The 15,377-nt window shown below is 30.6% G+C and overlaps 1 protein-coding gene across 10 annotated transcripts in view; it reads left to right on the top strand.

Moving 5' to 3' along the window:
- The window catches only part of Pcdh17 (protocadherin 17), a 92,911-nt gene that overhangs the window by 21,087 nt on the left and 56,447 nt on the right, over positions 1-15,377 (top strand). For 6 of the 10 annotated variants that reach the window (XM_087197476.1, XM_021257927.2, XM_087197474.1 and 3 more), the window contains 2 exons: positions 12,867-12,925; positions 13,070-13,242. In XM_087197476.1, the coding sequence (XP_087053602.1) occupies positions 12,867-12,925; positions 13,070-13,242 (232 nt within the window). The remainder of the gene's footprint in view (positions 1-12,866; positions 12,926-13,069; positions 13,243-15,377) is intronic. The other 4 variants (XM_021257924.2, XM_087197475.1, XM_021257926.2 and 1 more) reach the window with 1 other exon arrangement.

Raw genomic sequence — 15,377 nt, 5'->3', positions numbered from 1 at the left:
AAATATCCCAATATTTTTAAATTTAATAATGGAACTGGCTTTGATTCTTCGATACCAATAAAAATTTTTCAGTTGATTTTACTGCTTGGATCTTGTTTAAATGCAGAAGTTAGGAGTTACAGGAACAAAACCCTTCCAGGTGTGACCTGACATTAGGAACTGTTGAAATCATTTATTAACATGGATTTTTAGTATGAAAAAGTAATAAATCTGTAAGATACACATGACAGTGATAAGCAAAACACAGTATAGGATGGGAAACACAGCACATGAAAACCAGATAAATCATATAACACTTTAAAAAGTACAAAAATTTTGAGTGGAAAGAAAACTTGTTCATGTTACCCGTACTCACTTGTATTACATCCTCCAGTTAGTTGTCCACAAATTCCACAGGCTTCAGTTACACCTCTCATAAAATAATCATATTAATCATAATAGCCTCATAGATGAAATGGAAAGAAAATAGTTTGGATGTGGTGAGATTAGTCTGTAAAAGTGGTAAGGAAGCATAGGATCAAAAGAGCGTGGTGTGGGTATAAAAAGGGTTCTTTGAGGTAACCCAGGGCTGTAGAGCAGCCTTTCTGGGAATGAATGAGTATTTACATTTATCCTAAGTGCACTCTAGAGGAATTTGTAATATACTTTGAGAAACTTTGTGTGCATAAGTGCATTTTGTTTTTTGTTGTTTCCATTGTGGTACTGTTTCTGCAATATTAAGTGATTTGGAATTGAATATAAACATGCTACAAATAACCTAACACTGAAATCCACTTAAAATAATAGAAGCGGTGTTTCAATTAGGTACTTTTCAAATATACACCCTCTGAGGGAAGTCTGTCTCCTACAGAGAAAGAAAATGACTTGTATTTTGTTTTAAACCATGACCTAATTAAGCATAGGGCGTATATAAAAATTACTTATATTTTAGCTACAGGATGAAATAGAGTAGAACATTTAATTACATGGTTAAGAAATGAGATTTACTCTTTTTAAGAGAAAGCTAAAGAACTAAAAGTCTTTTTTTCGATAAGAGGCAGATGATAAATATTTTAGTGTTTGTCGGCTATTACAGTTTGGTACAACTACTCCATTCTATCAGTGAAGCAAGAACGCAGCTGTTAACAACATTAATAAATGGACATGACTGAATTCAGATAGAACTTCATTCTCAAAAGGAGATAGGAGTCTGCAAACAGACCAAACTGTTGTAAGGCATTTCTAATTTATTTATATCAAACCCAGGGCTGGTGCATTCTGGGCTAGAATTCTACACTGAATCACAGTTCCAACCCAAATAATATTTTTAAATTGATTTTCATTTATGTGTGTGTGATAAAATTGGATCAGTCAATTATAAGCCATTTCTAACAAAATAAAAAATGATTGTTTATAATTCAAGGCTATATATGGAAAAATATAAACCTATTGTCTAATGAAGTAATTATAATTAAGATTATTTTCACTAGAGGAAAAAAATTCTTCTAATTAGTCTTCAAGCAAAGTGAGACGTGGAAATCTTTGAGCTAGATATTAAATGACACTCTAATAAATACTAGAGATAGTTCATGTTGTACTAAAGTTTAATTAAAAATATAAACATGAATAAAGACACTTTATTTTAAATTCAGTTATGAATGCCTACCTAAAAGGGACTATTTCCAATGAACCATACATTTTAAATGTAATGTCTATTCTTGTGTTTCTGTGAGAAAATAATATTCTAGTGATCTAATACTAATTTGATTAATATTTAGCTTTTTCCTCTGATTTGAGATTATATTGTACTTTCTAATAGCTATCTCCAGTGGTAAGTTTACCAATATTTTTATATTACATCCTAATTTTAAATTTATCATTACTTTTTGTTTTGAAACCTGAAATTGAAATCTAATAGGTCAGTTTAAAAAAACTTAAAATTGTGTGTGATTTTTAAAAGAACATTAATAAATTATAAGCCTATACAAAAGTTTGGGAACTACATAATATCCCTGATGTATTAACTAGTTACAGTAAAATTTATAGGTTGATTAGCTCCCTGGCTGACTTGTTTATATTTATAAAAAATTAAAAATTCTCTATGCTTCTCAATATTTACAGGAAAGAAAAATATTATAAAGGTGTGGTATAAGTACAGTTAATCTTGAATTCAGTCTTTTATTAAAATAGGAATTAGAATGCACTTATTATAAAGGCAAAACTTTAAAAGATTAATACAAAATCACATGAGAAACTGAAAATACTAATTTTTTCTTTCATTTGCAAAACATTTATATCTAAGTAATAATTGACTTTATTTCTTGATTATTTAATATTTAGATGTACAGGGTAAGTGACTTTTTTTTATCAACATCTCGGCATTCAGAAAGTATTAATTTTAATGTATTGTGAGAAAAATAAACTGATGAAATACATAATAGACTTACTCTATTTTACATTAGTTCACCCTTTAAATTATTTTTGTTTTTGCTTGGGAAATTTACCTAATGACTGACTGAAGGTAAAATCTTAAATTTCTCTTACATTTGTAAGGTAAGTGTTCAAAAGTGCCTATTTTTACAATTTATTTGAGTATAATGATAGTAAGTAATCATATAGTAAAGCCTATTGCATGCATTAGAATATTTGATAATAAGTGGCTATTATTACCTTTTTATATTATTAGTCAAAGGAAAATTTGGTTATTAGAGTTTTAATGTTCAGCATATTAAGATAATTTAACAAGAAAGTATAAAAAGATAAAACTGCAGACACTTTAAAGATTTTATTAGGGGTGATAATAGTGCTATTTTTGCTTAGTATGCAGCAATAATTTTTAAAAGTGTTTTCACAGAAAGTTTCAGTAATTTCTCCTCAACTTATTTCCAACAAATGTGAAATGGCTTAGTGTTTTTCATGATTATCTTAGAGAGAGCCTAGCAACAAACTGATGCTAGCAGTCTCTGCCAAATGTCATTGTTTCATAATGAATTGGGTATATAATGAGTAACTCTATAAAAGTCACTTAACTGCATTTCTCTGTTTAAAAACATGTGAACAATAACTTCATTTTTTTTCTCCTCATGCAGTTGAGAAGAGTGAATAATAACATCAATAATACTGTTGTATAGGGCCGGGGATTTAGCTCAGTGGTTTCGCCGCCTGCTGCGCAAGCGCAAGGACCCGAGTTCGATCCCCGGTACAATAATAATAATAATAATAATAATAAGACTGTTTTATAAATCCTAGTGTGAGACAGTGTGCTGCAAACTTCTCAGTAGAGAATATATACAATGATATTAGAAATACGTATTTAGATTCAGTGCACTATAGTTTCAAAGCTTGTCATGAGTGCCAAATGATTTAGACTATAAATTGGTTTGAATGCAAATAATTGAATTGGCAAATTTTTTCTTTTGTTTATTAACAAAATTCTTAAAGTTAATAAAATATAATTTGCAAGAAATTGTCAGAAGAGTCAGCATTTATAATGATGAGTAAAATAATGACACCAGTCTATCTCCCTCCTTTTTCTCTTTATTTTCATAAGCCTAGAGTACCTGAAGAAGCGGTTTCAGAATTGTAATGAATTTGTACTGGGCAAATATAAACTTTAATTTCTTAGTTCTGGAACACAGTTACTGTACTAGTGTTAAATACCCTTCCAGTGGGAAAGTCTTTCCATCTTCTTCTTTCTTTCTTTATTTTTTTTCTTTTGGTACCTGGGATTGAACTTGGGACCTTGTGCTTGGAAAGCAGGAGGTGGAACCACTGAGCTAAATCCCTGGAGCTTCTTTCCATATTCTTAACAGAGATAGAAAGAGAGCTCAAGAGAAAGTGAGCAGAGGAAAGTTTCCTGAGATAAGTTTGGCTGAGAGATAGCAAAAACCAGAAACGAACTGTGAACTTCCCCTGCCTCCACTCCTGGAAAGAAAAGGAAAGATGAGGTTATTGGATAGGGCTGAGTTTGAGGCTTGACATCACTGAAGGAATGAAGGAATTGAGGATTTTGGAGACAGTGATCCTTAAATATCCTTTTATTTCCTTCCTAGGAAATCAAATAATGGCATAACTCTCCACTGTTGCCAAGGAGAAGTCATCATTAAATTCAGTGGGGTCTTGGTGGTCTCTGGGATTCTAGATTTGGCAAATACATAAAGGGAATGAGTAGCGATCTCTATTTGTATATAGAAATGAATGGCACTCATATTACATTTTGATGATGCCAATTCTCTTTGTTCTTGTCAAAGATACTTTTCTTCATTATTTCTAATTACATAATTATAATCTGTCACATAAGTTATTAAAGTTAGCAATGTCATTTATAATACAGTTAATATTTGCAGATTTTAATATACCGCTAGGTCACCTAAAAATAATCTAAGTCATTTTCATTGATTAGTAGGCTCAAAATTCTTGTTTATACAATGCAGTTTTTCTGTCCTCCCTTTTTTAATTTAAAGGAATACTGGCCTTTGCTCAATGTGGTAAGAATATGCTGTTTTTGTTATGACTTTAGTAACAAAATACAAATGTCTAGTATACTGTACTTGTACAAAATGTATTATTTTGAAAACCACTGATAAATACAGTTATTGCCATACTTCATGCACTTTAAAAATTCCAAAGCCATAGGTGCTGTCAGATAACTTTATAAGTAGTGGCTTAAAATGCTGTTGCCTGCTTCGGCAATGTAGAAACATCCAAGCCATATATTCTGTTGAAGGCAAAGCTAGTGGAAGCATTGTCAGTATGAAAAGGCTTAAAATGAATGATTTGCCTGTTAACACTCCCTTGTGTTTAGTGTGCTGCAAAAAGAATGCTTGTTATCAATGTGAAAAGCAGTGGCTTTGAATTATGAGAAAAGTTCAACTTGCTTTGTTTTCAACCCACTGTGTACAATCAATTTATGGCCTTGAATTCAATGGGAGTTTTTCAAAATTTCACACACAATATTTATGTTTAATCAAAATGATAATGATATGATTTAACACCATATGTGGAGCCACTTACTTTTAGACAAAACTCTGTTTTGTTTCTTAGATATCAACTCCAAATTAGTATGTGAGGTAAACTGATCTTTTAGTGATGACTTTGTTTTGTTTTATTTTTTATGTTTTTGGTACCTGGTATTGAACTCAGGACCTTGTGCTTGCAAGGTAGGCGCTGGAACCACTGAGCTAAATCCCTGGTCCCTTAGGGACGACTTTGAAGAATGAAAAATCTATTTTCATTTTTCCTTAATAATGCCTCTTCTAGATATATCTGTAATTAAAATCATGTCATATTTTTATGGCAGCCAGTGAGAGATCCTTTTTGTAGTTGACATACATATATTTACTCTCTAGTATGCTACAAATTTGTATAAGCAATGTTGACACACACATATAAAGCTGATGTAGGTAAACACAACATACACAATCATATATATTATTATTGAGGCAAATGCTTCTAGTCCTAGAGCTAAATGTTACATCTTTTCTGCCTCAGTGTTTAATCTTCTATCCCATCCAGAATACTTTTAATTTAAAATAAGGCAGTTTTCATCTTAATAAATTCCATTTGGAACTTTTTAATATTCTCTTTCTCCCCTTCAGGATCAAGATTAAGGAGAAGTAAGGGAAATGTTTAGGGTACAAAATTTAAGGATGAATTTATGCTCAGTATCCTACTTTTACATTCCTGAGCATATTTTTAACAGATTTTTATGGTCCTTATTAAATTCCACCATCTCTTTCACCCATAGCACTGATTTCACTGATTCATTTTTCTCTTAGGTGTGGGTTATATGTTCTCCAATTATTACATACCATATAATACCTGACCAGATCTCAGATTATGTGAATTTTACATGGTTGAATTACGGATGGTTTTGTATAACCTATGCTTTGAACTAAAATGGGTCTGTGAAGTGAGTTTATCTACTGGGCTGAATAGTAGATTCAGTCCCACAGAATTCCATGGTGGTAAGAAAACAGAGAACAGTGAGGGAATATTGAGAATACCACCACTTCATCTTAGAACTTCACACCAATCTTACTGGAAATGCCAGAGCTGCTTGTTCTGTCAAAATTTTTCTCTTTATAGGAAATTTTCTTATTTTTCCACTACTGTATAATGAGTAATATAAAATTATCCTGGGCAATTAAGCATCAAGGTTATTGTTTATAAATTTAATGATGGAGAATGTGGTCCCAATAATCAGAGATTGAATAGTATGTGTAATGATGAAAAACTGACCATAGAATCCAGCTTCCTTATGCTCACATTCTATGTCTCTTTTCCTTTTGCAGGGATACATATGAATACTAGTGTTCTGATTTTTTTTCTTAGAATTGATTAGAAATGACAGTCTAATGATGAGAGCTTTATTGTTCACATCCCACAGCTATCTCATTAGAAATCCAAGCATCATTTTAAAATTTACCACATTATCTTGTTAGTATCACTCCATGATCATTATGCTGCACTCAGTATTTTAAAAATTAAAAAAGAATTATACTATGTAATTCAGAAATTTTAATGAATTATTTCATATATTCTGGCAATATTTTGCATGCACAGTACCTCTCAGATTCTGATCATTTTACATTACAGGTCTTTTGAGCCTTTATAATATTAAATTTTTTCCAAATATAGAATCTATTTTACACAAGTTATTTTCTAAATTTAAAAACTTACCTTTTCTGAAGATAGATCCTGGTTCTCCATGATACCATCATATTTGTTTCCTGCATTAAAAAGAACACTACTCCTTTGCAATAAATACAGCGTGAAATCTTTATTTAAAATATTTTATGGCTGAATAAAATGAAAGTTGCACGTGTGAAAAAATAATCTTTAAGAGAAATGGAAGTTGGGGTAAATAATTCACATTTAAGTTGACTGTCTTACAGAACTATTGCTTGGGGTTGCTTGTGTGGTTAATAGATCTTTACATCCCAAATCTATTTGTATTCTATCCAAATGAATATGGGCTTTCTATGTAGGTTTTAGAATTTGACTTGATGTCATTTAAAAAGACAAGTTCAGAAACAATTTTTATTGACAATATTCAATAAAAGAATTTTCACTTTTATACTTTCTTTGTATGAGCAGAAAATATATTAGATTTTTGGGGTACTATCATTTATTTTATTTATTTTATTTATTCTTATTTGTGTGTGTGTGTGTGTGGCACCAGGGATCAATCTCAGGGCCTTGCACTTACGAGGCAGCCGCGGCACCACTGAGCTAAATCCCCGGCCCCTATCATTTATTTTTTTAATTTACGTACAATAAAATGAGCCTCTGGGAAGGGTGTATAATTCTATGGATTTTTATGCATGTGTTGTCTCATGAAGCAAGCAGGATACTCAACAGTTCTGTCACCCCCCAGAACTTTCCTTATGCTCTCTGCAGTCACACTGGTCCATACCACTGATCGCACTGCTCTGTTTTTGTTATAATTATTTTGCATTTTGAGAAACCTTATACATGAAATAACAGTATGTATTTTTAGGGGCGACTGACCTTGTTCACTCAATGTAACACTTTTGAGAATCATTCAAGTTACTGCATCAATAGTTCATTTTTTGTTAACCAGTATTTCCTTTTACACGTGTATGGCATTCTGTTTATTTATTCGCTCATTGAAAGATGTAGGCTGACTCCAATTTTTGTCAAGGAAAGCTCCTGTAAATATTCATTCATAATTGTTTTGTGTGTGTATGAGCACAGTGTTCATTTATTAGCATAAAGGTTTGGTTGTAGAGTGTTGAGGTCATATAATACACTTCTGTTTAACTTTATGAGAAACTAATTGTTTCCCAGTATAGCTGTACCATTTTTCATTTTCAAATAGATATATAGAATTCTAGTTGTTTCACATTTTTGTTAGTACTTAGCATTATTAATATTTACAATGTCATCTGATATAATTGGTATATTATAATACTTCACTGTAATGATAATCAGCATTTTCATAATGGCTAAGTATAGTGAATATTTTTTCAGATATGTCATTAACATATTCTATATGGTAAAGTGTTCATCTTTTTCTTCTTTATTATTTAGTTTTGAGAATTATTTCTATATTTTCACCCAATTTTGTACAAGTATTAAACATTCCCAAAGTCTGTAGCATATATTTAAGTATTTTAATAATTGTCTTTTGCAAATCTATCATTCATTTTTACCACCTTGAATCATGGTTTGGTACTATATCTTCAAACTGCTTAACATGAGCTCACAAAGATTTTCTACTAATTTTCTTTCTAAACTGTTGTGGTTTTGTGTGTTGTATTCATATTTGTCATTCACATTTCAGTGTTTTTGCATGCTCGTTTGTGTGTGTGCACAGTGAAGTGTAGGTCTCAGTTCATTTCCACTGAATTATCCATTGGTTGTCTGGGCACCTTTGTCAAAAATCAGTTATCCACATTTAGGTATGTCTACTTCTGAATAACATCGTTTGTTTGTTTTATCTATATGCCCATTATTTTGGCAGTATGACAATATCTTAATCAGTATGACTTCAAGAGTAGTAAGTGTTAAACTAGAGCAACATTTTGACTCTTTTTTCAAAATTGTTTTTGCTATTATAGTTTATTTGCATTTCCTAATTAAATTAAGAATCATCTTGTTTATATTTACAGAAAATTCTGCTAGGAGTTTGAAAGGAATTATAGGTATAGATTATTTGAGGGAATAGTAACATCATTACTATGTTGAGTCTTCCAATCCATACAAATGAAATAGCTCTCTATTTATTTAGGTCTTTTAAGATTTATGTCATCATTTCTATCATGTTCAGCATAGAAATCCCATACAAGTTTTTAAACATGTATTTTTTCACTGAGTGTTTAATTTTTATGAAGGCAATGGAAATGAACTGCATTGATGTTTTATTTTCTAATAGTTCTTCTAGAATTTAGAAATATGATTGATTTTTTTTGTGATAGCCTCGAAAGTAGCAACTATGGTTACTTAATTCATTTATTAATTCTAGGAAGTTTTGTTTCTTTTGATTCTTTATTAATTTCACATACAATAATATTATCTGTAAATATAATTATATTATCTGTGAACATTTCTTTTCTAACTCTATATCCCTCACTCATTTTTCTTGCCTTGTCGAACTTGGTATGGTTTTCAGTGCAATGATGAATATGGGGAGAAAGATGGACCTTTTTACCCAGGGAGAAAACTTTCAAACTTTGTCATTAAGTATGAGGCTACCTATAGTTTTTATTTTTTTCTTTTTGGGAGATATTCTTTATACAGTTTAGGAATTTTTCTTCTATTCTTATTTTCTGATAATTGTCTCCATTGACAGCTGTTGAATTTTGTTAAATGTTTAATACATTTAAAATTTTTTATTTTTACTATTGTAATAGTAAAAACATTTTTCACTTTTTTACTATTTTCAAGTATTCACCTTAAGGCACACGTAAGTGGGCTTATTAAATCAATTTACTTTAATAAATTAGGAGCTTTTCTAGGTGTCAGTTTTACCGTGTACTTCTTTTAACCTTTCTCAGAGATACTTGTTTTTGAAATTACTATTTGTGTTTCATACTAAACCTAGAATGAGCAGGTTTTAGAAGACAGCACATCTTAGGTATAGTTCATTATTGATTACTGCTGATAAAAACTCTGAATATCTTTCCTAAATATATGTAACTTGCTGAGTACAAGTAGAGAAAAGTATAAAAGCAAATAATTAAACTGTTGTATCATGTAAACCTTCAATGTGTTTGATTGCTTTCTGTTTGTCTTTTGCAAAAAAATAATTTCTACATTTTTAACATCATTAACCCCCCCCAAAAAAAACCCCTAGTAATAGCAACAAAACTTTAGTGCACAATTATTTTTATGTTAGTTCAGATCTCTCTGGTTATGAACAATGACTTTTTTACAGTGACAACTTTTATCTAATTTTTATGACTTTTAAATAGATTGACTACATCATCATACACTAAAGTTTTAAAATATCTACTTGAGAATATTTGTTTATCTAGTCATCTATTCCAGGTACAAATTTTTTATGATAATATACATTCTTGAAATAAGAGTTAAAAGTCATCATGTCCTAGTTGTGTTCGAGAACACATTGGAGTGATTATTTTATATTAAGGAGAATAGTTTTCAAAAATTACAAATATGCATATTAATTACTCTCCTGAGACCTAAAATGATGCAAGTGTCTAACTTCATGTTTTACTTTCTTCTAAGACTTAAAATTTAAGAATTATAAATGTATATGCTCTATCTCAATTTTTAAATACAGTGTTGTAAAATATCTAAAAGTTATTCTAGCTCTAAAATAATGCTGTAATATATACGGCTTATTTCCCTTCTATTTTGACTTTTCTATGCAAATGTTCTTATTTCTCATCTAGATTATTTAAATTAGTTTTCAGATGCCCTTGAAGCCTACCTACATACTGGATTTTACTCTCTGTGTGGTTTTTGTAGTAAATTAGTTGTATGTTTGTTAGAGGCCAAATAGCTATTTCATTATACTAACTATGCATTCATACAATTTCTCACATTCTTATCTACCCATTTTATTAGATGAGTATAAACATTATTAGTAAATTCTGATAGCTAGATATTAACTTCTAAACTTTAAAAATTTTACTTTTTGAAATTATGTGATCATAAATCATCTCTGTTTTTTTCCTACATTTCTTTTTCTTTCTTCCATTTTGCTTACTCCTCTTTCATATATCTCCTTTCCTGTGTCTTTTTCATTTTTGCTCTAATTTTATCTTTTTTTCCTTTCCCATATCCTTTCTTTTTTTTCTTTTTGTTCTTTTTTTTTTTTTTTTTTGGTACTGGGGATCAAACTCGGGACCTTGAGCTTGCGAGGCAGGCGGAGGAACCACTGAGCTAAATCCCCAGCCCCCACATATGCTCTCTTTTCTCCTTTTCTCTTTTTATTTTTCTTCCTTCTTCATCAAAACAATATTTGGTAGCAATACCTTTGCAGTCTCATCAAACATTCTGATACACACACACAAAGAAACACATACATATATTTGAATGTACTCATATTTATACATGATCTTTACCATTTCTTCATTTATCTTTTATTTGGTTGAAATTATTTAGAACTTTAGTAATATGCAAACATTTGTAGATACTAGGTTAGGACAAGAAAAGTTTCCCCAGTCTCCCTCTTTATTTCTAACTGAATAGGGATACTCATTTCATGGGGCTTCCCTTAAGTAAAACCATTCAAATCACAAGACTATTTATAATATTATTTATATTTCCTAATTAGAGTTTCCATTTTTCATTACCTTTTGCTTTTTCCTTACTACCCAGGATCCTCTGTTACTGACATGTTTTAAGATATAGGCTAAGCTTTTAACTGACAGCAATAATGGGGTGAATATATGTTTTTGATCAATTCAAAAGACAGCCTAGTATTAAATATGTAGTTACTTTCTTTCCACCTGTGTAGATTCCATTATTGACTTTACTAGAAGGTCAACTTACCCTTCAAAGATGATAGGTTGTCAGTATAAAAACAAAGATTAAGATGCTTCACTGAATCCAGAAACTAGTACAATAGGTTAATCAAAAATTTCTTCTACCAACTACTGATTAAAGATGGTTAGGAGAGAGAAATGAATCCACTTGTTCATCTTCTTTTTGCACGTAGTTTAGTAAAGGTCATTGAGACTAAAAAAAAGAAAAAACAGATTAAGAAATTTGTGTTAGTTTTTCTCTGCCCCCAAACTTGTGGCAGAAAATGAAATTTAAATAATACTTTAAGTTTTCTTCACATGACTTTTTTCAAGTTATATTTCACAGACAAATAAATTAATATGTTCAAAGAAAAAAAAATATTATCACTTTAAATTAGCCTTGTTAAAAAAAAGCACAGATTGCACCACCCTAAGCCTTACCTTAGGCTCTGGGCACCATGGATTGCACGCCCCACATGTCACTGATACTTGTGTGCTGGAGGGTCTTGTACCAACCATTGCTGCGTCAGAGCATAATGGCATGATATGAAGTGATGCAGAAAACAGGAAGAGCTTTGTCACTCAGTCAGCTGCAAGAAGCAACGTGTATGAATGTACAGTATAGGGAGTCTATGAAAGATCCAGTCTCTCTCCCCGAGAAGACTCTGTTCCATGATACAAGGAGAATTCAGTTCTTTTTGGCAGACTTCCATGCCATTTTGGAAGCAGTAAAAACAACCTCAAAACAAGCCTGATTTCTTAATGTCTTTAGTCTTTGTGTTTTAACTAACTTTTTTTCCTTATTTTTATTTCACTTTGTTTTTAAGAAGGATAAAGTGATACCTGTTTCCACTAGATTGTTTAAATATAATTTCCATAGCCAGGGTATGGGTGAGAGTGAAAGGTTTGCATCTTTGTGACAGGCTTGTATCTGTTCTTGGCAAAATTTGGAGCAGAGACTATGTATTTTTTAGTTGAGGAGTGGATGACTTTAAATGATATTGTACCAAAAGGGCACCGAATCCCAGCAGATGATTTAATTATATTTAAAAATGAATATTATTAAATAATTCAAACTTTTAATATGGAGAAATTAGGTCATTTTCCCACCCCTCCCACAAATATTCAGTCTTAATCTATAAGTAATGAAACAACATAGACAGTGTTATCCATGCTGGTACTAACAGAGAATGCCAGTTATGACAGGCTCATTGTTTACTTTAACAGGTAATTTGTGGACCGGAATCATTTAATTGTTCTGAGTACATAATTACATGTCAGCAATTTCCAATTTAATTAAAATGTACAAATCTGAAGATTAAGGGAATTTTTGAATTATTAATCATTTTTCCACTAGGAAATCTTGTTGCTCTGCAGGAGATTTGTCCAGTGTACAACTATACGTATTTTTTTCCTTCTCTTTCACAGACAGACAATTTTCCCGCAGAGCCCAATTACATGGGCAGCAGGCAGCAGTTTGTTCAAAGGTAAGGCCTATTAAATAACTTTCTCAGCTTCTCCATTTGCATTCGTGTCAAAATTGCTTTGCAAGAGACTACACTTCAGATTGAAACTAGTAGAGACAACACTTTTTCTTCTTCTTCTTCTTTTTTTTTTTATGTGTATTTCAGTAGCTCCACGTTTAAGGACCCAGAAAGAGCCAGCCTGAGAGACAGTGGGCACGGGGACAGTGATCAGGCTGACAGTGACCAAGACACTAACAAAGGCTCCTGCTGTGACATGTCTGTTAGGGAGGCACTCAAGATGAAAACTACTTCAGCTAAAAGCCAGCCACTTGAACAAGGTGAGTGAAGTCTTCCAATGCTTACAAAGTGTAAAGCTTAAGCAATCATTATAAGCCTATTAGTACTAGACTTGCAATTTATCACGGTGGAATAGACCATTGATAATGTATCAAAGAAACAGCAAATCCCACAATTACCCCAGACAAAAAGCAGCTATCCAATATTATAGTCAAAACTGACAAAGGAAGGCCATGAATATCAGACTTTAATTTTCTTAAAATGAGAAATTAGCCAAAAACTAGACTGTTCTTATTTCATGGGTATTTCCTAGCCCCTCTTATTTTAGGTTTTATTAACAGGGAAAATATGACATATAATAGAAATATAGATACATTATAATGTACTAAATTATAATATTAAAAACAATTTTAGATGAAATGAAAATTTGATTGGAATTTTATCTCCTATCAGTATTGGTTTATTTTTAATTTTCATTTTAGCTCAAAATAACTTTTCAGGAGTCAAATAATGGCTGAGACAAGAGTTTTATCTCCATTTGACTTATCTACAAATCTTCATAGATATTAATAAATATCATCATTGTAAACATTGCTTACAATGATAGATACAATAAAGATATTTGACTTAATAAATGTGTATATTTTAAAGTCTATCTCCAGTTTATTTAATACAGCTTTTTATTAAATTTCTTAGTAATTTTAATGTCTTGATTGTTTCAGGTACAATGAAATATTTGCTAATGTATCATTCAAAGAGAATTAAGATACTAATACATCAGTCTTCAAACCGTGAATAGGATAATTTATGTTCTATTGTAAAAAGGAAAAGAACAACTGTATAAATCAGATTTTAAAATTACAAATCATTAGATTAGCTGATAAAATATTAGTTCTCAAAATCTTAATAGTTTTTAAATATATTTAATATTTACTATTTCAGTAATGTTAAATGATAAACTACACTTAAATCATGTGAATATAAGATTCTAAGTAATTTATTGACTGATGATTCATAATAAACTTTTGAATCAATCTGTCCTCTCATATATACATTGACCATAATGTTAATTTTTCTAATCATGTTAAAATTTTAATATAGACATACATTCACCCACATAGTTATTTACATATACTTATTTGTGTATATTCACAACAGTATACAAATATATATATATATTAACAGTTGTGTACTGAACATAATTTTGCTGGATTTAAGATTGAGCTTGCAAAAAGCCTTGTTTTCAAAGTAATAAGTGCCATACTGCTAACTTTTGTCCTTCTATTTTATGACAACTTTCTCTATAACAATTTTAAAGATTATTTTTAACAGAGGCAATTTGAACATTTATCTGATATTCAATGTCCAGGTAAATGTGGGTGTTTATTTGAAGTTATTTACATTGTCATGATCGGTTGTGGCTCTGTGATATTATTATACATAATATTTATATAGATAGAAATCACTTAGGTACATTTTACATCACAGGTGCTTGGATCCTGATATGTGAATATACATCATGAGACAGACCTATCTACGTGTATGATACATAAAGGGATTGATAGATATTTCATTAGCTACTACTCATAAAGCTAAACATAGTAAATGGTTTGGATGCACTGTCCTATTATTACAAGGAATATAAAAATTCTAAAACTGAAAAGCAAAATACTTATTGTTCACATGAAATCTGATCCTTTTTACCAATTAACTATACAAAGTATGTGATGGGGGTCTATTTAATGTATTTTCCCCTATAGAGAAAAAAAAATCTCATATATGTATTATGTTTGAAAATATGAGTTATACTAAAAAGCTGTCTGTTCAATTTTGATATCAAAAATAATGTCTTAATAAGGTATCTATCATGTTAGAAGCCCAAAGTTGCCTATATTTGAATTACTATTACATATGACATAATGAATAATCTAAGAATGAGAACACCAAGAGAAATACCTGCTGTGAAGCAAATTGTTTCCACACATCCATATTTATAAATATAGGAAATTATTATGAATCTTGAAACTAGACTGACATGATTTAATAATTATGTAGGAAAAAAACCTGGCTTTCATTTTAAAACATAATTTTTAAAGTTAGTAATAGTATTCTTTTGATTGATCCATTTATATCTATTAAGTGCTTTGAACATGTAAGAATAACTTAAGAATGGTTT

This window comes from Heterocephalus glaber, unplaced genomic scaffold (assembly GCF_053883595.1).
Source record: "Heterocephalus glaber isolate CG9 unplaced genomic scaffold, H.glaber_assembly_v1.0 deba00001666, whole genome shotgun sequence".
NCBI classification, from domain to species: Eukaryota; Metazoa; Chordata; class Mammalia; order Rodentia; family Bathyergidae; genus Heterocephalus; species Heterocephalus glaber.
The sequence above is the reverse complement of the archived record's forward strand: the minus strand, read 5'-3'. Positions and strand labels throughout refer to the sequence as shown.